Source organism: Marmota monax, unplaced genomic scaffold (assembly GCF_021218885.2).
Source record: "Marmota monax isolate L192 unplaced genomic scaffold, Marmota_monax_Labrador192_F-V1.1 WCK01_AAM20220418_F8-fsc00049, whole genome shotgun sequence".
NCBI lineage: Eukaryota > Metazoa > Chordata > Mammalia > Rodentia > Sciuridae > Marmota > Marmota monax.
The window spans coordinates 2,871,950-2,898,710 of NW_026694221.1; the positions used below are offsets into that span (position 1 = coordinate 2,871,950).

At 32.5% G+C, this 26,761-nt stretch overlaps 1 protein-coding gene across 5 annotated transcripts in view; it reads left to right on the plus strand.

The window, feature by feature from the left end:
* The window catches only part of Tdrd3 (tudor domain containing 3), a 134,636-nt gene that overhangs the window by 28,930 nt on the left and 78,945 nt on the right, over nt 1-26,761 (plus strand). For 3 of the 5 annotated variants that reach the window (XM_046466449.2, XM_046466450.2, XM_046466448.2), the window contains exons 2-4: nt 8,549-8,633; nt 13,777-13,842; nt 25,377-25,537. In XM_046466449.2, the coding sequence (XP_046322405.1) occupies nt 8,549-8,633; nt 13,777-13,842; nt 25,377-25,537 (312 nt within the window). Of the gene's footprint in view, nt 1-8,548; nt 8,634-11,200; nt 11,226-13,776; nt 13,843-25,376; nt 25,538-26,761 lie in introns of those variants that run through there. The other 2 variants (XM_058586099.1, XM_046466451.1) reach the window with 2 other exon arrangements.

Sequence of the window (26,761 nt, forward strand, 5' to 3'; positions counted from 1 at the left end):
GTCTTAATCCTTAGAAGTTGGACTCCATTCCTCGGTGCTCAAGGTGAGGCTGCACATCATGGTGGGAGAGGGTGGTGGAGGGAAGCAGCGAGAGACTCCACTCTCCAGATACAGATTTATATGCCAAAGCCACACCCTGGTTCCCCCTTGTCCAACTACACCATACCACTTTAGTTACCACTCAGTTAATCCCCATCGGGATTAAATCACTGCTTGGGTTAAGACTCTTACAAACCAAGCATTTTCCTCTGCATTGTCTCACATATGAGCTTTTGGGGGACACCTCACATTCCAAACCATAATACAGAGTTTCTGTGTATTCTGATCATTGGGTTTTTTTTGTTGTTATTGTTTTGTTTTGTTTTGCTACTATTGAGCATTCAGGGTTGTACACTTTATCTTTAAACTCTGAGATTCTGTATTCTACACGATTTAATCTATTGGAGAAACTTTCAGCTGCATTTTAAAATATGAGTTATTATGCCTTCATTTCTGAGATTTCTGTTTGGCTCCTTTTCTGTGTCTCTACCTCTTTATTGAACTTCTCATTCATATCCTATACTGACTTTCTTAATTGTTTCAGGTGTGTGTTTTTGTGTGTGTGTGTGTGTGTGTGTGTTCTCTTGGAATTGATTGATCTTTTAAATAAGCATTCTTTTGTATTTTTCGTCTTTTTTTTTTTTTTTTTTAAATCAGAGCATATTGGTTGTACATAGCAGTTGGGTTTATCCTGACAAAATCATACATTCACGGAATTCACCACTGGTTTGGTGCCTTTTCTTTGAAACAGCAGAATTTCTGGGTATCTCTGACTGAGTCTTTGACTGTTCGTTATTAGATTTCAGTGAATTCCCTGTAACTTATCTTGCTGCCATACAGTTTTCCTGCTGCTTCAATTCTGAATCATAGAGAACTGGGAAAGTGCAGACTTCTTCTATTTCACCATCTTTGTCCCCACCTTATTGTTTTAAATCTTGACAAAGTGGCAGGTAAAATTGATGGCAATTTATTTTTCATTGGACATTTTGTTCAGGGCAAAAGCAGTTTCACAGTACAAGGGAATAATTTATTATTTTAATTAAAAAACTATTAATATCTGTCCACATATGTACCGATAAAAAATTTGAATAAATTAAATAATATAATTCTTTCCATCTAGCTGGTGGTTTTCTTGAGTTCACAGTGAATTTGACACGAGTAGCCCATTAGAAATATATATTTCAGGGCTGGGGTTGTGGCTCAGTGGTAGAGCACTTGCCTAGCATGTGTGAGGCACTAGGTTCGATTCTCAGCACTGCATATAAATAAATGAAATAAAGGTCCATTGACAACTAAAAAATATTTTTAAAAATATATTTTTCTGGCCTACTCATATGGAAGCATATACACTTTGACTATTTTTTGTAGCATTTGAAGAAATTGTCTAAACTTGTTAGGCAAACTTTATTTTTCTTTCTCCTCAGAATGCAGGATTTTAAATATTTTCTAGAATAAAAAGAATATTTAGAAGAAAGAAAGCTAATGTTTGTTTAACATCTGCTCTACCAAATATCTGCTAGTTATTTCGTACTGTTTTATTTATTTTTAGAGCAACTCTGTAGATCAGTATTTTCAGTGTCATTTTCATTTTCTTATAGGGGAAAACTTAGGTGCAGAAAGATGTAACAAATTGACTAAGATACTGCTTGTGTTAAAGGGTATTGCTGAGATTTTCATCTTTCTCTCACTAAAAAATACAGATCAGATGAAAGATACTTGAGACTATTTATAAAAATGCCTTCCAATTTTATATTTCTAAGTAGCATTTCTTATGTAGTTTTAGTTCATTGTGCAGTCTGCTTGGAGCTAATCCTAGAAGGCCTTACCTTGTGGGGTTCTGGGCATGGACTCTGTAGTTAGTAATGTTATAATGTAGTAGTCAGTGTGACATGTGCTGTTTACCTTTTGCAATGTGCCCTATACATTCAAAATTATAATAATCTGTTTCTTCATTATCTGTACTTCCCAACTACCACCACAATGTAACAAATGTCAGAAACCTTTCAACTAGTTTGGTATATCTTTGAAGTCTTAGCTTTCATTGTGCACTGTGCCATGTGGTGTGCATAAGGCTTCAAGTGAGCCTTTTGACCTGAACTGTAGTTTTATAGCTATTATTTATTTGCTGAGAAAAAGGGGCAGAAATATCAAGTTATCTTACATCTTAATATCTGATTTATTAAAAAATAACCAGCTCTACTTCTGAATTAAAGTATGAAAATAATGAATTTGAAGAAGAGCATAAGCATTAACCCCAATGAAAGTAAAAACATCCACGCTTTCATTTATACTTTTAAATTCACACTGAAGTTTGGAAATGAATAAGAGCAAATAAGCAGAGAAACAGATTTAGTAAGTGCAGTGTGTGTGTGCCACATGCAGGCTGAAACATGTTTTGTTTGGCTTGTATATTGCCTTTACAAAAACCTAAAAGCTAAAAATCAGATCTAACAATAGGTGCTTTACCTGTCCTTATGAAGACAGTCAACTAAAGCTATACTATGGCTGCCTATTTCAGCTGGGGCATGTATTTGTAATTTTCCTTGGCATCTTAGTTTTGTTTTTAATATGAAAGTTTTCTTTTTGGTGAAGTGCCTTCTTTTTTTTTTTTTTTTTTTTTAATTGAGGTAGGGTCTCACCAAGTTGCTAAAAGCCTCCTTAAGTTGCTGAGGCTGGCCTCAAACTTGTGAACCTCAGTCACCCAAATCACTAGAATTACAGGTGTGCGCCTCTGCAACCAGCTTGGTCTTTTCATTTTGTATACAACAGCAAAGCCAGTAAATAAGAATTTTTACTTACCTTCAGAAGAATGAATCAAAGGAAAATTGTCTTTTTTTTTTAGTTGTGGTAAAGGGTTGTGATGGAGATCCACTATCTGGAATTAAGAAATTAGCATTGGGCTGGGGATGTGGCTCAAGTGGTAGCGCGCTCTCCTGGCATGAGCAGGGCGCTGGGTTCCATCCTCAGCACCACATAAAAATAAAATAAAGATGTTGTGTCCACCAAAAACTAAAAAATAAATATTAAAAAATTCTCCCTCTTTCTCTCTCTCTCTCAAAAAAAAAAAAAAGAAAAGAAATTAGCATAAAGTGATAGTATTTGTTTTATGCTGATTGAGATTCTTTTTTTTAATTTTTAGAAATTCTTTATGTATCTTTTTTTTTTTTTACTTTTTATTGTTGGTTGTTCAAAACATTGCATAGTTCTTGATATATCATATTTCACATTTTGATTCAAGTGGGTTATGAACTCCCATTTTTACCCCGTATACAGATTGCAGAATCACATCGGTTACACATCCACTGATTTACATATTGCCATACTAGTGTCTGTTGTATTCTGCTGCCTTTCCTATCCTCTACTATCCCCCCTCCCCTCCCCTCCCCTCCCCTCCCCTTCCCTCCCCTCCCCTCCCCTCCCCTCCCCTCTTCTCTCTCTACCCCATCTACTGTAATTCATTTCTCCCCCATGTTTTATTTTTTTCCCTTACACCTCACTTCCTCTTGTATGTAATTTAGTATAACCCTGAGGGTGTCCTTCATTTCCATGCAATTTCCCATCTCTCTCCCTTTCCCTCCCACCTCTCATCCCTGTTTAATGTTAATCTTCTTCTCCTGCTCTTCGTCCCTACTCTGTTCTTAGTTACTCTCCTTATATCAAAGAAGACATTTGGCATTTGTTTTTTAGGGATTGGCTAGCTTCACTTAGCATAATCTGCTCTAATGCCATCCATTTCCCTGCAAATTCTGTGATTTTGTCATTTTTTAATACAGAGTAGTACTCCATTGTGTATAATTGCCACATTTTTTTTATCCATTCGTCTATTGAGGGCATTTAGGTTGGTTCCACAGTCTTGCTATTGTGAATTATGCTGCTATGAACATCAATGTAGCAGTGTCCCTGTAGTATGCTCTTTTTAGATCTTTAGGGAATAGACCGAGAAGGGGAATAGCTGGGTCAAATGGTGGTTCCATTCCCAGCTTTCCAAGAAATCTCCATACTGCTTTCCAAATTGGCCGCACCAATTTGCAGTCCCACCAACAATGTACAAGTGTACCCTTTTCCCCACATCCTCGCCAGCACTTCTGGTTGTTTGACTTCATAATGGCTGCCAATCTTACTGGAGTGAGATGGTATCTTAGGGTGGTTTTGATTTGCATTTCTCTGACTGCTAGTGATGGTGAGCATTTTTTCATGTACTTATTGATTGATTGTATGTCCTCCTCTGAGAATGTCTGTTCAGGTCCTTGGCCCATTTGTTGATTGGGTTATTTGTTATCTTATTGTTTAATTTTTTTAGTTCTTTGTATACTCTGGATATTAGGGCTCTATCTGAAGTGTGAGGAGTAAAGATTTGTTCCCAGGATGTAGGCTCCCTATTTACCTCTCTTATTGTTTCTTTTGCTGAGAAAAAAACTTTTTAGTTTGAGTAAGTCCCATTTGTTGGTTCTAGTTATTAACTCTTGTGTTATAGGTGTCCTATTGAGGAATTTGGAGCCGGACCCCACAGTATGTAGATCGTAGCCAACTTTTTCTTCTATCAGACGGCGAGTCTCTGATTTGATATCAAGCTCCTTGATCCATTTTGAGTTAACTTTTTTTCATGGTGAGAGAAAGGGATTCAGTTTCATTTTGTTGCATATGGATTTCCAGTTTTCCCAGCACCATTTGTTGAAGATGCTATCCTTCCTCCATTGCACGCTTTTAGCCCCTTTATCAAATATAAGATAGTTGTAATTTTGTGGATTGGTTTCTGTGTCCTCTATTCTGTACCATTGGTCCACCTGCCTGTTTTGGTACCAGTACCATGCTGTTTTTGTTACTATTGCTCTGTAGTATAGTTTGAAGTCTGGTATCGCTATACCGCCTGATTCACACTTCCTGCTTAGAGTTATTTTTGCTATTCTGGGTCTTTTATTTTTCCATATGAATTTCATGATTGCTTTATCTATTTCTACAAGAAATGGATAAAGCACCACATAAAAATAAAATAAAGATGTTGTGTCCACCAAAAACTAAAAAATAAATATTAAAAAATTCTCTCTCTCTCTCTCTCTCTCTCTCTCTCTCTCTCAAAAAAAGAAATTAGCATAAAGTGGTAGTATTTGTTTTATGCTGATTGAGATTCTTTTTTTTAATTTTTAGAAATTCTTTATGTATCTTTTTTTTTTTTTACTTTTTATTGTTGGTTGTTCAAAACATTGCATAGTTCTTGATATATCATATTTCACATTTTGATTCAAGTGGGTTATGAACTCCCATTTTTACCCCGTATACAGATTGCAGAATCACATCGGTTACACATCCACTGATTTACATATTGCCATACTAGTGTCTGTTGTATTCTGCTGCCTTTCCTATCCTCTACTATCCCCCCTCCCCCCCCCCCCCCCCCCTCCCTCCCCCCTCCCCTCCCCTCCCCTCTTCTCTCTCTACCCCATCTACTGTAATTCATTTCTCCCCCATGTTTTATTTTTTTCCCTTACACCTCACTTCCTCTTGTATGTAATTTAGTATAACCCTGAGGGTGTCCTTCATTTCCATGCAATTTCCCATCTCTCTCCCTTTCCCTCCCACCTCTCATCCCTGTTTAATGTTAATCTTCTTCTCCTGCTCTTCGTCCCTACTCTGTTCTTAGTTACTCTCCTTATATCAAAGAAGACATTTGGCATTTGTTTTTTAGGGATTGGCTAGCTTCACTTAGCATAATCTGCTCTAATGCCATCCATTTCCCTGCAAATTCTGTGATTTTGTCATTTTTTAATACAGAGTAATACTCCATTGTGTATAATTGCCACATTTTTTTTATCCATTCGTCTATTGAGGGCATTTAGGTTGGTTCCACAGGCTTGCTATTGTGAATTATGCTGCTATGAACATCGATGTAGCAGTGTCCCTGTAGTATGCTCTTTTTAGATCTTTAGGGAATAGACCGAGAAGGGGAATAGCTGGGTCAAATGGTGGTTCCATTCCCAGCTTTCCAAGAAATCTCCATACTGCTTTCCAAATTGGCCGCACCAATTTGCAGTCCCACCAGCAATGTACAAGTGTACCCTTTTCCCCACATCCTCGCCAGCACTTCTGGTTGTTTGACTTCATAATGGCTGCCAATCTTACTGGAGTGAGATGGTATCTTAGGGTGGTTTTGATTTGCATTTCTCTGACTGCTAGTGATGGTGAGCATTTTTTCATGTACTTATTGATTGATTGTATGTCCTCCTCTGAGAATGTCTGTTCAGGTCCTTGGCCCATTTGTTGATTGGGTTATTTGTTATCTTATTGTTTAATTTTTTGAGTTCTTTGTATACTCTGGATATTAGGGCTCTATCTGAAGTGTGAGGAGTAAAGATTTGTTCCCAGGATGTAGGCTCCCTATTTACCTCTCTTATTGTTTCTTTTGCTGAGAAAAAAACTTTTTAGTTTGAGTAAGTCCCATTTGTTGGTTCTAGTTATTAACTCTTGTGTTATAGGTGTCCTATTGAGGAATTTGGAGCCGGACCCCACAGTATGTAGATCGTAGCCAACTTTTTCTTCTATCAGACGGCGAGTCTCTGATTTGATATCAAGCTCCTTGATCCATTTTGAGTTAACTTTTTTTCATGGTGAGAGAAAGGGATTCAGTTTCATTTTGTTGCATATGGATTTCCAGTTTTCCCAGCACCATTTGTTGAAGATGCTATCCTTCCTCCATTGCACGCTTTTAGCCCCTTTATCAAATATAAGATAGTTGTAATTTTGTGGATTGGTTTCTGTGTCCTCTATTCTGTACCATTGGTCCACCTGCCTGTTTTGGTACCAGTACCATGCTGTTTTTGTTACTATTGCTCTGTAGTATAGTTTGAAGTCTGGTATCGCTATACCGCCTGATTCACACTTCCTGCTTAGAGTTATTTTTGCTATTCTGGGTCTTTTATTTTTCCATATGAATTTCATGATTGCTTTATCTATTTCTACAAGAAATGGATAAAGCACCACATAAAAATAAAATAAAGATGTTGTGTCCACCAAAAACTAAAAAATAAATATTAAAAAATTCTCTCTCTCTCTCTCTCTCTCTCTCTCTCTCTCTCAAAAAAAGAAATTAGCATAAAGTGGTAGTATTTGTTTTATGCTGATTGAGATTCTTAAACTGTGATTTGCACAAGCCTGTTTTGTATGTCTGGTGACTTTTGAAGATGAAGTAAAGACAGTTGTAGTTAGTGGTACTTGGGCTCTCTAATTCTTCTTATTGAATTAATTGTTTGCCATAGGAAAAAGATCCACTTATTCTTTTTTCTGAAGTTAAAGAATTTGTTCATGGTTGCCAATTACGTGACTTTAAGACAGAATTTTAACATCTGCTATTTATGAAAAAGGGAAGTATTTTCTAAAAGTACCTTTATAAAATTTTTTTCAGGACAAAAACATTGGCAATTTAAAATTGCATTATTTCAAGTTAAAATTAGTATTAAAATTTAACTCTTTAGTGCCATGCTTGTCAATATAATATATTCAAATATACTTTTATAGTTCAAAATTGTAATGAGGGGTTTTATAATGTTACTGTTCCACGAAATATCTGCTAAAGGGGGGAAATGTGTGTTTTTGCAGGATGTTTTAGTAAGCAAGAGCTTCCTGGGTCCATTTTTTCTTTAGGGTTCATACCCTTGGGTTTTACTTACTCAAAGCTGGTTCATGGGAACTGATTATAATTCTCTTCCCTTGAGTTCCATTGGGTTTGTAGTGGGACCAACTCTATTGCTTTCTTTCCTGATGACCACAATTAAAGGTCACAGTGGAACCTTGTGTTTTGTTCTTTCATTTACTACATTCTTGGTACATGTTGAAGCAAATTTTGACATTTATTTTTATTAATTTTTAAATTCATTGTTCGTATTGAAGTTTTAAATGTTTATAAAATAAAAATATTAATATGTAAATCCCAAGTTCTAGTCAATTTAGGTTCTCTCCTTTTGTGAAAATAGTTCAATATTTACTGATGGATCACTAACATGTTAGGATAATCTGTAGAGTGGATATCCTGTTTTTTGATAATTGTAGAATAAATCTATAAGGTTTCAAAACATAAAGATTTTAAAATATGAAGTGTGAACAAGGGGAATTTTGGAAGTTTGAAATTGAGCTGTATTTTATAATTTGTTATATTCAGAAATCCTTACATAGTCATAACTTGAAAGAAATCACATGATATTTTGCTTAAAGTCAAATTTCCATCTCTGTACAACTTCTGCCTTTAGAATTATTGTTAGCTAGACTTTCCTTTTTTATAATTTGTAGGGGTAGGTATTTTTAATAATATAATATCCTTTTAAGGGCACAAAGAAAAATATGAATATGAATTTTCCACTCTGTTCTGTCAGTAATAGTATACTAGAAATCTGTAAGCAGAACTCTTTTAGTTTTTCTAGTAAAAGCACTTTATAATAGAGAACAAGGTTACATGTAATCTTAAGAATTTTGGTTAATTTTGATTTTAGATAATATTAAGCTATTTATTTTCTCTTTATAGGTATCTTTCAGATGAAGGCATTGAAGCTTGCACAAGTTCTCCTGACAAAGTCAATGTAAATGACATCATCCTGATTGCTCTCAATGTAGGTTACGTTTATTAACTTATAAACATTTTGAAAAACAGACTAAACTGGATTTTATTATAAATAATAGGAAGAATATCTTTCATTGTCTTATACATTTTAAGTTGTGATGTTTGTTGAATTTGGTAATCACATAAGAGCCAATTATTAATGCCTATTATACAGAATCCAATAAAAAGAAAAAAATGTCTAATCCAGGCTTCTCCTCTTTTTTTTTTTCTCTTTTAATTTTTAGTTGTAAATGGACACAATACCTTTATTTTATTTACTTATGTGGTGCTGAAGATTAAACCTGGTGCTCCACTCATGTGAGGCAAGCACTCTACCACTGAGCCACAACTCCAGCCCATTTCTTCTTAACATAGTGATTATTTGTAGAATTTTATAACATTTTCAGTAGCAATATAAAATTTTTCCACTCATTAAAATACATTTTCATTTTGGTTTGCATGGGAAACTAGGTTATAGCCTTTTGACAGTTGTATTTATTGTTTTAAAATAACTTTTTCTGATTTAAAATACTTGTGGAACATTATAGAGATTACAGAAAATCAAAATAAGAAAAGTAAACTTATTATAATTATTATTAATGTTTTAGTTTGTTGGTATTTTTCTTTCTAGCTCTCTTCCCCCACTTAACTGTGTAGGTATACGTTTTCCATAATTACATTGGCTTTTTTTGAGTATTTTAAATATTTTTTGATGTAAAGAGTAAATAAATGTTCTTTTTCAATTCTGCAGTTACCCTTCTGGTAGTTCTTTTAATAAACACTCTATTAACAATCAAACAATTATAGTTTTTTTACAATAAACAATCTATTAATCAAGTTTTTATTTTGTTATGTATAATCAATGAAATTCACATAGTTCTGTGGGTATCATAGCACAGATAATGAAAAGCAGAAATAGTGGATACTAAGGACATTTGAAATATAAATAAATGTATACTTAATGTTTTCTTTTGAAAGCACTTAAATTTATAGAATTAAACTTGAGCTTAAACATAAATTTTATGTTCTGAACTCTTGGCATTTTTTGCAGGTTTGAATTTTATTTAGGTTAAGTTGTTTTGTTTGTTTTGGAACTGAGTATTTTGATTTTTAATAAACAAACGACTGAGTTTTTTAATAGTAATCATTAGTTAGGAATTATGCATATTATCTGTGATTATAATGGCAATATTTCCTAGATGCTTTAACTTTCTTTACCTTGCACCCAAACTAGTGAATTCTACTTTTATAATGTTGTAAAGAGCTTTATTTCTTGTTTATTTAAAAATAGCTTTGTAAAAATGATGGGAAATAGATTTTATGACAGTCTGCCGTTCTTTGTCTTATTTATATACTTGGGTAAATAATAATGAATTTTCCATAGTTGGTGTGAACTTAAAAAAATCAAGATCAAGTATTTGTTATACACATAGAAGTGACTAATGATCACTACTGAATGAATTAATTTGTCTTTATCATTTTCTTTGAAGTATATAGTAAAATATTTGAGTACATAGCTATTACACAGTATAATAATAGAAACAATAAAAATCTTTTAGGATGAAGCCTATACCAGACAAATCTACTTTTTGAAGTTTTTTCACCTTTTAATAAATTTCAAGCATTTGTAATATCCAATTTAATTTATTTTTTAACTTTTCAAAAGATTATTGAATATTAGCCATTAGTTAAGAAAGACTTGTATTACTGATTCTTATTTTATATGTATTTCATGTATGTAGTCTCTTTCCTGTTGTCTCTTGTCCTGTGGGGGACACAGTAAATTTGTTGCTTTATCTAGCAGTGAACAATAGAATAATATGTATACAATGTTTCTGCCCAGGGAGGTCCCTTAAAGGTTGGTGCCCAAAGCTTTTATTGGGTGCTTGCAAAGGTACAGTCTATCCAGCATGCACCCAAATTCTAGACTCTGGTTTTCACTTCCCCCACCCCCCAAAACAGCAGGTGTTCACATTGTTTATACCAATAGGCTAGGCTGTGCACCATATCTCTTAACTTTGTTAAGTAGGCCTTTCTAAAAATAGCTTCCTCAAATCTGTTGTATGACTCTTCTAAAGGTTCAGATTTGGAAGGGGGGTATTGAATAAAGGAGTGTTCTTAGTTTTTTATTTTTTTTTTTTAACCTTTGTAAACTAGGGAATAAGAATATTAACAAGTGATTGAAGTCCTGCATATGGTTTTGACTCAAATATGTGAGTTATTCAGAAAAATAAGTGATAGCAGTCTTAAATAACTAAGCACTATTAATAAAGATTGAAGTCAGTTGTATTTCTTTTTCTCTCTTGAGATTTTTAAAATTTGTTTTAGATATACAAACAGTTGAGTGTATTTTGACATATGTGGAGTATAACTTATTCTAATTAGGATCCTATTCTTGTGGTTGTATATGGTGTGGCGTTTCATTGTGGTGTATTCATTATATGTACATAGAAGAGTTATGTTATTTCCAGATATCTTAAACTTATTTGAATAGTCAGCAACATGTGTATAAGTGGGTAGATACTTTGAAATATCAATAAAATTTTTACTTAATTTTTGTTTTTCTTTTTAATTAAGTTTTCAACAGAGTTTTTTTTTCCAGGTAAGTATTTCTTTTATGTTTGATAATAAAAGTATTTTGGGACACAGCCGTTGTTCTGGCAATCCTGATATAATGAAGTGTTGAATTAAAAAATTGCTTTTGTTGTACTCCTAAACTGACTTTGAATTTAGAGTCTTTAAAGATTTAGAATATCACTAGGCATGGTGGTGCATGCCTGTAATCCCAGGGGCTTGGGAGGCTTTGAGGCAGGAGGATTGCCAGTTCAAAGCTAGCCTCAGCATAAAGTGAGTCCCTAAGCAACTCAGTGAGACCCTGTCTCTAAATAAAATACAAAAGAGGGCTAAGGATATGGCTCAGTGGTTGAGTGCCCCCCTGAGTTCAATTCCGGGTACCCAAAAAAGAAAAAGATTTAGAATGTCATTTTCATCTTGCTAAAAGCACACTGAAATAACATGCCCTATGTATATTTGTAGTACTTTAAGAGTTATATAAACTTTGAGTGTATTGTTTTGTTTTAGCTTTGTGAAATAGAGTTGGTATTTTTTCCATTTTATGAATAAATTAACTGGGCTAGGGACATGTGATTAATTATAGTTGTGATGAATCAAAGTTTAGGATTTTTGTCTAGTGCTCATTTACTTTTACTCGATTCTTCATTTTATTTTGAATTAAATTTCTTAATTAGTAAAAGCCAGAAATGAGGGACTATAGTGTATCATAAGATTTTTATATTTCTGTTCATAAAATTTGTTTTTCATTTTTCAATATTTCTATCTTTGAATTCAAAATAATGCCAATGATTTTATGGACTATTTTTTGACTTAATGGTTATATATGTTTAGGTGCTTACTCTGTGCAAGTCATTGCTCATGTTTGTTAACATTTGATCTTCAAAATTGTCCTAATGGAGGGAGTGCTAGAATAAGAAAGTATTTTTACAAAGTACATGGAAATGAAAAGGCATACAATTTGAGGTCATATGTTCTTTTCACACTGTTGTGGATTGAGGCTGCAAAAAGAATTATAAACCTAAAACATTTTGCACAAGTGTTTGTATTTGGGACTTGATTTTCCTGGCAGTTTCATTTGGTGAGTTTTAGTGTAGGGGTGATCCTTGTATTATATTATAAAATAAATTACGAGTCCTGTTGGTAAAAGACCAGAAAGGATCTGTGGGAATTGTATAGCATGTAAATGCTTGTTTCTTAAGCTGACTGAGTACATGTAAACATTTTAAAAAGGGTGATATTATTGTGGGTGTTCAAAGAAGACTCCTGCCTCTTTATATATATTCATTTCATATCAAAGTAATTGTCAAAAATGACAATGTGTTTTCTTCTTAAGTGTAATACAAATTTTCCCTTATACTGTATGTGATTAAATGTATTTAAGTCTATTTTATTTTGTTCATAAGGTAATGAAAAGCTACTATTTACTATATTTAAGGAATAACAAAGATGATACAACTTTAGATTTACACTAATTGCACTATCTCAAGCATCAAGATAGTTTCTCAGCCTAAATATTTCGGACCTTTTCCTAAGTCCAATTCATAAACTTTTCATAAGTACTGATAGTTTTGCTCTGAACAATTTTTTTGCCTGTCCTTTGGTTTTCACTTCAAGAGGATACAATCCTAAAAAGTTCTGCTTTTTATATAGACTATATATATATATATATTTTGTAGCTATAGATGGATACGCTCGTTTGTTTATTTATTTATTTGTGGTGCTGAAGATGGAACCCAGTGCCTCACACATGTCAGGCAGGCACTCTACCACTGAGCCACTACCCCAGCCCTAGTTTTTCTTTTGTGTTTCAAATGCTGTAAGTCATGCTGTGTTAGTCCTTATGTATTCCTTTTTTTGTTCTGCTGTGATTTATGGAGTTATATATCTGAATTTTCATATAGTCAGTTTGTTTTTCAACTTTTATTTTTGTAATTTGTGTAAGGAAATGAAATAATTTCTTTCTTTAGTGAGATCTTACTTCTTTGCTATTCCAGTGGTATTGTTCCCTGGTATACTTGAGTGTTATGTTCTTTGTTAGGATATGGATATTTTAGCCATGTTTTCATGTCTTGCATATCAGAGTTATGTGGATGGGATTCATTTGTTTGAAATATAATATGTTCATGTATTTGAAAACTATCTTCTGATTTTGGATTGAGGCATTATGTTTTTAGTAAGACTGTAATTTACATAAACTCAAATTTGATATTTTAATAGAGGAGAGTAAGTTAAAAGGTTACCTAAGGAAATATGAGGCCTTATATTTTATTATTCACTGTCCTGGCACACATTAAACAACTTGAACATGAGACTATATTATCTGAAAAGACTGATTAACTTATTATGAGATTCATACATTTAAGCAGTCTTTTCAGATAACAAAGTCCCATACATAAGTTGTTTAACATATGTCAGTTCAGTAAATAGTAACATACAGGGTCTCATATTTCATGCATATAAAGATACGTAAAAAACTTTTTGTTCTATAAACCTTAAGTAATTTCATCTTTTGTATATGAAATTAGATTTAGATTTACTTTTTATAGAATTCTGTTTTAATAATAATATTTTTATTTTAGACAGATCTGAGAACAATTGGCAAGAAATTTCTTCCCAGTGACATCAATGGTGGAAAGGTAGAAAAGGTAAAGCAAATTGCTAACTTCCTGAATTTTGCTAAGAACAATAAATAAGAACATCTACTAAATTAATGGACTATTTTTTCAATAAATTTCAATTGCAAAATATTTTGGAAGTGAACAGTTCACAAAATCATCATTATAACGACTGTCTATACACTTTGAAAAATATTAAAACTTAAATTTTTGTGACTTTAAAAAAATTAAAGGAAAAACACTTTTAGGAATTATAAATATGGTAGGCTTACTTTACATGTAAGACTTACCACAGGTTATTGGAACTCAGGACAAAGACCTTTTCCTACTTCTTATTTTAATTATCTTTTTATTTTATTTAATAAGAGTGTCAGATTATAAGAGAATATTAGGAGCAATTTGGCAAAGATATGCTTTTGTTTTTTGCTATAATTTTACATTGTACAAATATATATTCATATTATGAACTTTTTCTATGATCTGTTTTTCTTTTCATTTATTTATTTGTTTGTTTGTTTGTTTATTTATTTATATTTTCTTTATGGCACTGGGAATTGAACTCAGGGCTTCACACATGTTAGGCAAGCACTTTCACTGAGCTATACTCCAGCTCTTATTCTTTTATTTTGAGACAGGCTCTTGCTAAGTTGCCCAGGCTGGCCTTGAACTTGCAATCCTCTTGCCTTAGCCTTCCAAATAACTGGGATTATAGGAATGCACCACAATTGTCTGGCTCAGTGATCTCTTTTTTAAATATAAGCATACATCTTTAAGAGATGTGTCAGTAGTCTTTTGTTTCCTAATCATTCATGTTGAGTTATTTTCTCTTTATTGGTAAATATATATAAATTGTGTTAATCAACAGTTTGATATGTGCTTGTCACTTTTTGAACTATTAAAGGAACATTATTGGCTATACTTTAAAGAAATATTTTTAAGGACTACATTTGTTTTTGAATGCACATTCTTATTTTTTTTAGCACTCAGATATTTAAAGTAGATCTTTTAAATTTTGGATAAAAGGTCTCTAATATAACAATGTTTTTATATTTCCTAAATATTAATCCATTTTTTGCAATAGATGGTAAGAACTATTAGAGAAGAGCACTACTCTGTTTACAATTTAACAGATCATTAATCTGTTAACAACCATCAGAGAAAAGGGTTCTACATCTTCCTTCAGAAATTCATTTGCATGTTTAATAAAATGAGAAAGCTTTATTTATATTTAAACCCACATTTCATGTGCTGCAACTTGCATTCTCTGATCTTTATAGTCCCTCAGAGGAAATGGTGAGTATCTGGTTACTATCTTTTTTGAATAATGTTCAGAGACTTGGAGACTTATATATGTCATTGCCACAAGTTTCTTTTTGCTAAAACTGTCCTTTTTAGATTCTTAGTTTCAAGCTAGTCTGTCATCTTCATTGTACTTTTTGATTCTTTTCCAGGTTTTTTACATTTCCTTTTTAGTTACAGTGGTAGTTCTCAAACTTCTTCCACAAGAATTGCCCTGAGATCTGTCTGTAATAGAGATCCTTGGATCCCAAATTACCCCTATTCCTGCCTGAGTTTCTGATTCCATTAAAATAGGATGGAACATTGAAATTTGATCAAGTTTCCCAGGAAAAGTTGATTTTGCTAGTCTGGGAAGTATACTTAAAAAAATACTGGATTATAAGCCCCCAAGTTGGACAGCAATCTCTGATGAGTACAGTGATTCTCCGCAGGGAAAAAAAGTAATATCAAAGCAATGTTTGCACATCCTTACACCAGTTTTTTAAAGAAAATTTGGAGCTTTCTGGATTATTGGTTTTCCATTTCGCTCTGTGGCCATAGAGAACCTGAGAATCCACCTCTGCTGTGATTTCCTGAGTATTAGTGGTGACACTTCTCTTCACTTTCTGAGAGCATTTTTACTTCTAAAAGTTTTGTGTAGTACTACTTTTAAAGATTTTCTTTGAATGCAGCTAAGAATAAAAACTAAATGTTCTGGTCTAGAATATTCTTTGCCAAATTTTATCCTTGAAAACATTCTTAATGCTGGTAAGACTTTGTGTATAAATTGGATAGATATGAAATAAGCCCTTTTACATGAAACAAATTATTAGATACCTCTTTTTTATTTTTCCTCTTTAATAATACTATTGTTTTTATTACTTGTTTCTGACACCAAATATAATTCTCACAGTATTAATGAAGATATTTTGAAAAATAATTTTCATAAAAATTTTTAAGAAGCTGACACATTACTCATTTCATGTACTGTTAAAACTCCATACATTATATAAAAATAATATAAATTATTATAAATGTAAATGTTCAAGAAATGTATTTTTATGTGAATTGCATTACTTTGTATTATTTGTCTCTAAAATAAAGACTAATGATTTATTTATGCTTTTATTGAAATACTTTATTAACTAGCATTTTACCATGTTGATAGTGACTGAATCCTTATAAAGACATGAATATAGAATCATCTGTCACTAAATTGCATATGTTTTAGTTCTAGTTTAAAATAAACTTTATTTGAGTCTGCATAAGCTATATGGCAACATTTAGTAAGTAGAGTATTTGAATAAGTAATCTGCCTCTCTCTTGACCCTGCCAGATTTTGGTGTAAGTAATATTTTCAATATACATTTTCAATATACATTCTGTCGACAAATATATGAAAAAATATCCAATATCTGTAGCAATTAGAAAAATGCAAATCAAAACCACTCTAAGATATCATCTCACTCCAATCAGAATGGCAGCTATTATGAACACAAACAACAATAAGTGTTGGCAAGAATATGGGGGAAAAGGTACACTCATACATTGCTGGTGGGACTGCAAATTGGTGCAGCCAATCTGGAAAGCAGGATGGAGATTTCTTGGAAAATTGGGAATAGAACCATCATTTGACCCAGCTTATCCCTCTTCTCTATCTATACCCAAAGGACTTAAAAACAGCATACTACAGGGAAACAGCCACATCGATGTTTATAGCAGCACAATTCACAATAGCTAAACTGTGGAACCAACCTAGATGCCCATCAATAGATGAGTGGATAAAAAAAAAACGTGGCATATACACACAATGGAATATTACTCAGCAATAGAGACAGTTAAATCATGGCATTTGCAGGTAAATGGATGAAGTTAGGGAAGATAATGCTAAGTGAAGTTAGCCAATCCCCCAAAACCAAAATGCAGAATGTTTTCTTTGATATAAGAAGGCTGATTTATAGTGGGATAGGGAGAGGGAACATGAGAGGAATAGATGAACTGTAGTTAGTACAGAGGGGTTGGAGGAGGAGGGAGGGGGCATGGGGTTAGAAATGATGGTGGAATGTGATAATCATTATTATCCAAAGTACAGGTATGAAGACATGAGTTGTTGAGAATATACTTTGTATAAACCAGAGATATGAAAAATTGTGCTCTATATGTGTAATAAGAATTATAATGCATTCTGCTGTCATATAAAAAAACAATAAAGGTGGGAAATTACAAGTTAAAAAAGAGAAACTGGAAGTGTAGAGAATGATCATCTGGTACTAGAATTGCAACAAGATTTTCTGTGGTCAAATGATCAAGTCACTTAAAATATCATTTTGGGGTTTTGACTGACTGAAATTGCACTCAATCTCTTGTAGCAGTGCTAGGGTAAGTGTGCAGGACCAGTGAGATCACTGATACAAAGCACAGTGCTAATACTTGTAGTATACTGGATTCAGCTTGTTCTAATTTATGAATGTTGATTTTCAGCAGCTCTTTCCAGTTTAGAGTGCGGTAATACCTAGTTGGTAGTTGAAATTAGTCATGGAAATTGTTAAATACTACAAATGAGTATCTCTCTCTTGTCTTCTTTCAGAAGTGTTTTTGCTAAGCTTACCCGTGTCATCCAACCAGTGTCTGTGCTTTTATTTTTGAGTGTTTCCTGTTGCATATGTTTCAGACTTAGTTCTCTGATTTTCCTGACATTTCAGAGAACTCAATGTGTTAATTTTAAAACATGTGAATTATTTTAAATATTTAATGTATACAAGTAGCTATGTTTTAAAGCATAATTAAATGAAGTCAGCACCTGTGAATCCTCAACCAGCTGTAAAAACTGAAACATTGCAATCACTCTACTTATGATCTTAGTCCCCCACCACCACCACAACACCACACCAAGGAACAACTGCTGTAAATTTTGAGTTTGATTCTCTTTGACTTTTACAAATGTTTTGGTTGCATATGTCATTATTCCTTAACAACCTAATTGTTTTGTTTTGGAGCTTTTTAAAATGATAGCATGTTATTATCTGCTATAACTTGGGTTTATCATTCAATATTATTACTGTAATGTATGTCTGTTGCATATATCATTCATTTTCTCTTTTATATAATATTAAACAATGTAAACATAACTAAAGTAATAAGTGCATATTAATTCTGTTGATGGCCATCAAGGTTATTATTCATTGTTTTGATAATAGACACTACCTTTTAGGTCTATATTTAGATTTCCTGATGTACATTTGAAAGATTTTCCTTAGGGAATATAACCAAGACATGAATTACTGTAAGATAGAGTTAAGCCAGTGTTCAGCTTTATGGATGAAATAGTGCCAGATTATTTTGCAAAGCAGTTGCATGAATGTGTATTACTTTTAGCAGTATATATAAAATCCATTTGAATTGTATCTTTTATGACACTTGAAATAATCTTACTTCTTACACTTTAGGTAAGTGGTCTAATGCCTATGTTTTTGATCCATTTTGAGTTGAGTCTGTGCAAGGTAAGAGATAGGGGTCTAATTTCATTTTATTACATATGGCTTTCCAGTTTCTCAGCATTATTTGTTGAAGAGGCTATCTTTTCTCCAATGCATTTTATGGTGTCTTTGTCTAGTATGAGATAACTCTGTTTATGTGGGTTTTTCCTATGCCTTCTATTCTGTACCATTGGTCTTCATGTCTGTTTTAGTGCCAATACCATGTTGTTTTTGATACTATGATATTGTGATGCCTCCTGCTTCACTTCTATTGTTGAGGATTGCTTTGCTATTCTGGGCCTCTTAGTTTTTCAAATGAATTTCATGACTGCTTTTTGTATTTCTATGAATAACATCACTAGAACCTTAATAGGAATTGCACTAATCTGTATAGTGCTTTTGGTAGTATGGCCATTTTGACAATATTAATTCTGCCTATCCAAGAACATGGGAAATCTTTCCATTGTTTAAGGTCTTCTTCAGTTTCTTTAGTGTTCTGTAGTTCTCATTGTAGAGGTCTTTCACCTCTTTTGTTAGATTGAATCCCAAGTATTTTATTTTGAGGCTGTTGTGAATGGGACAGTTTTCCTAATTTCTCTTTCAGTGGATTCATCACTAATGTATAGGAATGCAGTTGATTTATGGGTGTTAATTTTATGTCCTGCTACTTTGCTGAATTTATTTATGAGTTTTAGGAGTTTTCTGGTAGGTTTTTTTTTTTTTTTGAGTCTTCTAAATATATAATCATGTCTTCAGCAAATAGGGATATTTTGAATTCTTCTTTTCCTATTTGTATCCCTTTAATTTCTTTCTTCTGTCTAATTGCTCTGGCTAGAGTTTCTATAACTATGTTGAATATAAGTGATGAAAAAGGGAATCCATCCCTTTTAGAGGGAATGCTTTCAATTTTTCTCCATTTAGAATGATGTTGGCTTTGGGTTTAGCATAGATAGCTCTTACAGTGTTGAGGTATGTTTCTACTATCCCTTATTTTTCTTGTGTTTTGAACATAAATGGATGCTATATTTTGCCAAATGCCTTTTATGCATCTTCAGTCCTTAAATTATTTGCCTTTATTTTTTGTTTCTTGATTAATAATGTGAGGCATCAATTTTGTTAGTCTGAATAAAGAATAATGCTAGACTTTTATTAACCCTCTATTTTATTTTGAGTTTATATCATTTATTTGTCTTTTTTTATAGCTAGTTGGAACTCATTTTTTCCCCTTTCTAACCTGTTGTTCAACTCATTTTTTTTCTAATATAAATCTTCTAAGGCTATTAATTTTTCTCATAGCACTAGTTTGTATCCCAAAGTTTTTATGCAGGTAATTTTATCATCTTTCAGTTGTAAATATTTTTGGTTCATCTCATAGTTTCTTCTTTGCCTGTTTTAATTATAGTATAATTGGTATATATATATATTTTCTTTTTTGTTATAGATTTTTAATTGACTTACATTGTGATGAAAGAATTTGGATGGATTGGTAGCTGCTTTTTGAAATTTTCAAAGGCTTATTTTATAGTTGTTACATATTTTTACATGTCACTTGTTTTCTTGAGAGGAATATTTGTTCCTAATTACTGGAATCCGAATTCTATATAAATTCTCTAGATGTAGATGATTTTTCTATAGTCTCTGTTTGATAATTCCAAATTCTTAAGACCTTACAAGCCTAAAATTTTATTTGATAATTTTTTTAGGTTTCTCAGTCTTTGTGGCTTGCTGTCTTTTAAGTCTCATGATTTCATGTTTCTTGAACTTTCTGTGTGGGAATCCTTGGTACCTGAATAGAAATGTTTTTTCCTAAAAGGGATGTGGTATTTGCTTCTACCTGGAACCAGTGCTGGTGCTGCTGACTTATAGTGAGTTAAGATTCTGGCCAAGATTCACTTTGCCACTAGTCAAAAGTTGAGACTCTTAAGTTACTACCATAAAGAAACATAGATCTTTTCTTGAAGAAAATGCTCTCCATGTTAAGGCTTATGCTAAGGGCCTCTCCAGATAACACAGGGAATATTTCTGAAGTTTTAAATGTCATACAGACCTCTTATTTTAGTTTTGTTGGGTCTGATACCATACTTAGGGATGGTACAAGGTGTAATCAATCATATTTTTTTTTTCTCTTCATGCACCACCTACATGTTTATTAAAGTCCAATTGTGTAAAAATGTTATGTGGAGTTAGCGTGACAAAGAAAGAAGGAGTTAAGTAAGAGGGAATCATAAATGCTATTTAAAGCTTAACCTTTAGGCTTTTAAAACAGCCATAGGCTGAATTAATCTTTCTTCTTTCAAGAGAGCTTTCTTGCAACATGGCCCAGTTGCCTGGATCCTAAAGTACAGATGTAAATGGTCTAGTCAAAAATTTCCCTTGAATGTCAGTTGTGGTGGCACATCCCTTAATCTCAGCTCTTTGGGCTGAGGCAAAGGATCACAGCCTTAGCAACTTAGTGAGACCCTGTCTCAAAATAAAAACTGAAAATGAAAGGGCATGCAATTCAGTGGTAGAGTTCCTCTAGATTCCATCTTCAGTACAGAGGGGAAAAATTTTCCCTTGAAATGAATGAGTGAAATAATTAGCCCCAGGAAATCTCCTGAAGCCATTGGAAATACTTTTGGCAGTTGTGATAGGATAAAGAAAAAATGAATTATGATTTTAAGTTAAAAGAATTGTGGATGGTGAAGTTGTTTTATTTCCTCTTAATTTTAATCTACTTTGCATTAATGATGGAGCATTGATGAGAACTAAATCATACTCCAATTCCTGACAAATATATGGCTTATTTCTAGGTTTGATGGAGAAGGTAGTGCAAGATTATAAAAATAAATGGCTGACAGATTTTTTCATATTGTCATAGAATACAAACATTTAAGTGGCTTCTAGAGTTGTAAAATATCTGTTTTAATATTTATGTAGGTATGATCAAACTTTAAAGAACTATTTCTGTGTCATATAAACTTTGGAGACTCTGGTACATAAGAATGCTATTTATTATAACCAACAAATTAATAAGCTAGTATATTCATTTAAATCTTATACTCCATATCCAGTTGTATGAGTGCCTAGAAGTTTAGATGACAGAGATGTTCATTTTTCTCAGGAGAAGAAGGAATGAAGCCTAGATGATAGCCTCAGAGAATATTTCTGGCAGATACTTGATATTGTTTATTAGAGGTTTTTACCTGGAGATATAATGATAAAGTTCTCTTACCTTAAAAAGTTTTAGAATGATTTTATTTACTTGTTCTTATTATTCGTATAAAAAGAAAAATCAGACAGTTAACAAAATCTTGGGTTGTTAATGATTATAGTCTTTTAAAAATTATTATTTTTACTTAAAATTAATATCTTTTATTTTGGAGTTGCCCTAATAGTAAACACAGATTTTTAAATTCTCATCTATTTTTGTGACTGCTTTTAGATGATTTGAACTCATAGTACTGAACTCATAGGATCTTGAACTCATAGTGTTTAGATCTAGTAATTCTGAAGAGTATAATAAACTGAAGATTATAAGAAGGATAATGAAAATTTTAATTTTATCTCATGGGTATACTTAAATAATATTTCGGAATTGTAGAAGTACTAATAGTAAGACTTAGTGATTCCCATTGAGAAATGACTATAAAGAACTTATGCATAATTTGAGGGTTTCTCAAGAGTATCTAATATGTAGTATGTACTTTTTTTTTTTACTTTGCTTTTGAACTGATTAGCAGATATTGACCAAAATTCCTGTTTTGTTATTAATAAAAATATATTTGGAAAATATGGGCCAATTAAGTGAACCATGAAACTTAACAGTCTCATATCCTAATTCATGGAATTTGCCAACTTGTTGATATTGTTGAATAATTGCCTCTTTCTTTAGGGTCCCTGGCTACATCTCAGGAAGAAGGATGAGGCTGGACCCAATTTATACAGTTTATTCTTCCTAGACAAGTCATTCCATTAGTGGATGCCTTAGCTGAGGTTGTTGTAACAGATTGCCACAAAACTTGGTAGCTGAAAACCATGGAAATTTATTTTCTCACATTTCTTCAGGTCTGATGTATAAAATCAAGGTGTCACCTAGGTTGGTTCTTTTTGGAAACCCTGAGAGAGAATCTGTTTCATGCTTTTCCTAGCTTTTGTTAGTTCTAGGCACTTTTTCCTTCTTCGCTTGTAGTTACATAACTTCAATTTCTGCCTCCAAGTTCATGTGATTTTTATACCTGGTATCTTTATTTTTGTTTTCCAAGGACACTCATAATTGGATGTATTGCACATCCTAATCCAGTGTATTATCATTTCTGTATCCTTACTTTAATTATGTCTGAAAAGACCCTTTTCCCAAATGAGGTTGTATTTCCAGGTGGATCTGTCTTTTGGAGGGGCCACTATTCAGTTTATAAAAGGAATGGAGAGGCCAGGAATTGGATTGATTAAATAAGTAATCTGCTTGCTAGGAAGCATCAGGAATTGGGGGCAGGTATTCCTTCCTATTATTCCCCAGCTTTTTTTGTTCCAGATATAAGAGATCAGCAAAAGAGTCTTGTTCCTATCTTGTGTTGCATCATTTGTGTTATCTTCAGTTTATATTTCTTTGGCAAAATCTTTTACAGCATCTTATCCATGTTGTGAGCATTAGTGTTAAAGCTAGGCAATACAGTAAATATATCCATTTAACTATGCATAAATAAAAGGCAGTTTATCTTAACACAAACAAACCAGTATGAAAATGCCATGTCAACAACCAGGGGATATAGAACTCCCAAAATTCTGTGAAGGTGCCTCTGACTTCATATCTGTCATATGTGCTTAGTAAGGATGACTTTGTCACTCTGGATATTAAATTAGTAAAGCTTAATTTCTTTCCTATTAAACATTAAATAGAAAGAAATGTTTCCCTCCCAAGACACTAGTGAAAGTTCTGTCCCTAGGATGCCTGAGTCTTTCTTTGAAACACGTAAGACTAGATCATCACTGATTGTCTAGGGCACATTTTGCATTGATGTCAATGGTATATCTCTGTGCTGTGCAGGTATAAAACACTTGAAATATGGTAAGTGCAACTGAAGAAATGAATTTTTAACTTCATTATTTTTAATTGACTTAAATGTAGGTGAAAAAGGCCACATGTGACTGGTGGGCCGTATTAAACATCTAAGGCAAGATATTTTTCATGCATAGTCTAAAAATATTGGTGATAATAAAGTAAACAGTGATGAACACTATAATAACCATAACTTCTCTATTATATAATTTAAACGTCCTATTGTAATGACATTAGTAAAGCCAAAGGAAAATTTCAACCTGAATTAGCGGCTCGTCTATATTTGTTAAAGATGTTGGGCATCTTTGTTTCTTATTCTAATTAGTTGTACATGACAGCAGAATGTATTTTGATTCATTGTACACAAATGCAGCCCAACTTTTTATTTCCCTGGTTGTACATGATGTAGAGTCTCACCATATGTGCAGTCATACATACATCTCATTCTACCATCTTTCCTGCCCTCATGCCCTCTCCCCTTTCTTCTTTCCCTTTTGCCCAAATGTGGACAACTTTCAACTTGGAATTCTTTTATAGTTATAACAAAATAATTAGATGAAAATTTAGACTGTTTTTTAAAGTTTTATTCTCTAGTTCTAATTTTAAAAGAAAATTATTCTTTTGCAGGCAAAATACTGGTAAATGTGGAGTAAAAATATTTCAATGTGGAGACATATTTGCTCAAGAAATTTAGTATAAATATCTGCCAATCATTTTAAATTTCTCTTGCTCAAAATATAAATTAATATACCCGGATTTTATTTACAAGTGTGATACTATTTAAAGATATATTTTATTATGTGAAAATGATAATTTTTGTTGAAATTATTTTTCAGATGTCTAAGCAGATTTTTCTGTCGTTTTCCAGCTTTGCCTCAAGCATTTTATTATATAAAACTTTATAGCTAGTTAGTCCATTGATTTATTTTTTATTTTTGATTGAAGTTTGGCAAGAGAGAACATTTCTTCTCCACACTGTCTACTATATAATGTAACATTTGATTTAATACCATTTGAAAAAGAAAATGTGGAAATAAGTCAAGTGTAACTCACCCCCTTTTTTTGTTACTGGGGATTGAACCCAGGAGTGCTTAACCACCAAGCCACACCCCCAGCCTTCCTCCCTGCCTTTTTGTTCTTTTAGAGACAAGGGTTCTACCAAGTTGCTTGGGACCTTGCTAAGTTGCTGAGGTTGGCTTTGAACTCATAGTCCTCCTGCCTCAACACTACTGTGTCCAGTTAACTCACACTTCTTGAACTTAATATAGTTTAAACTTTGGGGTATTGTATTGTTCATTTACACCAAGAGAGGGGGGTATTTTAAACTTGATGTCTTGAACAGAAATCATTCCTTCAAACTGCTGCCATAAAGTTTTATGTCCCTTAAAGAACTTTCAAGTTCTTTATCTCTATAATGTCCCCTAATGTACATGGTGGGGAGAAGCAGGATGCTTATGAACCATTTAGAGCTCTTAAGAATAAAAGCATCAATTAGTACACCTTTTATCCAGAAATAACAGCTTTATTTTCTAAGGGTTTTCTTTTCATGTTACTAGCTGAATAATAAATGAATTCAGAATTTTTAAAATTGTTCTTCACATACACACACACACACATATGATTTGTATATAATTTCAGTTTTTACCTTAATTGAAGTTACTTTATAAATCATAATTTGTAACCTTTAAAGAAAAGAGAAACACTATAGATGATAACACAGCCATAACTAGAAAATGATTTTTATTGTTTTTTTTTTTGTTTTGTTTTGGCAGCTTGAAGGTCCATGTGTTTTGCAAATTCAAAAAATTCGCAATATTGCTGCACCAAAGGATAATGAGGAATCTCAGGCTGCACCAAGGATGCTGCGTTTGCAGATGACTGATGGTCATACAAGTTGCATAGCAGTAGAATTTAGTTATATGCCAAAAATAAGGTGATTGGCACTTTATGTACTTGTTAAAGAGTGTTTGAAGGTACTATTCAAAAATAAATTTTAAGAACTTGGAAAAAACACAGTAAACTCTCTAAGTGTATAATTTTTCAGAAGAAATTATGGAGCTTTGCATTTTAGCTTTTTCTATAGAGAAAATTGTTAAGAATAAAGTTAGTTACTCCTTGATTCAGTGTGAATTATAAAAATAGATTCAAAATGTTCTTGCATGAAGATTAATTTTTGAATTTTTTTAGAGGCTTTTAGGTCATTCATTGATCAGAACAATTTTATTAAATGTGTCATAGTTTCTTTCTGATAGCCCAGTACCTGTGTACATAATAGTTGGGAGTTATTACTAAGAGTGATTAAGATACTCAGAATTAATTTTTAATGAGTTTATTGAAAGATCATTGATAGCTAAAATGCATAAATATATAACATGTACAGAATAATTTTATTACATATTCTGACTTTTTCTGTATGGATTTTTTGAAGCTTTAAAAACAGGTATACTCTATTTATTCTTATTAGTAAGTATCTTATAAACCCTATGTCTTTAAAAAACAATGATATTAACACTTTTCGATTAACTTGGTATCGTACCTATCAGCATGCAGTGAATTTCATGTGCTTTTATATAGTGAATGATGTGAAACTGTTTTGAATACTTTTCTAATTCAGCCTAAATCTTTTAGGGCACACTACTTTATGTATATTATTTGGACTATTTTATCCCTTGTTATATGTGAGAGGAGATGGAGTAGGGCTCTGTATGTATGCTTTTTTAATGTTTGTTTTATTTTAGAGAAAACTTATGTGATGGTATGGATTTCTTTCCTTATTTCCTTTACCAAAAGATTGATAGAAGGGCAAACATTTTGTCTCTGGTTTTTGCAAAAGGAGTCATGGCATAATATTTGTCCCAAATCTAATAATACTGACCTATTATAGAAAAGTCTTCTTAAAATTAGTGTACAGAAGGCTTAAAATTACTGTAAATAGCTTAGTGTGTTAAAAGACCTTTTTAAAACAATTGTTGCTTATTTTTATTTTCTATAATCAAAATGTTAGTTTAGAAGTATAAAATATATGAAGCATAATTTTGCATATTATAAAAAATTTGAAAGGTTTTCAGATTTTAGACAGAATTAGATATGGCCTAGGTTAAGAAATTATTAACCTGTAAACTCTGAAGAATGTAGCATTTCTTACTTTTGCCAGGTT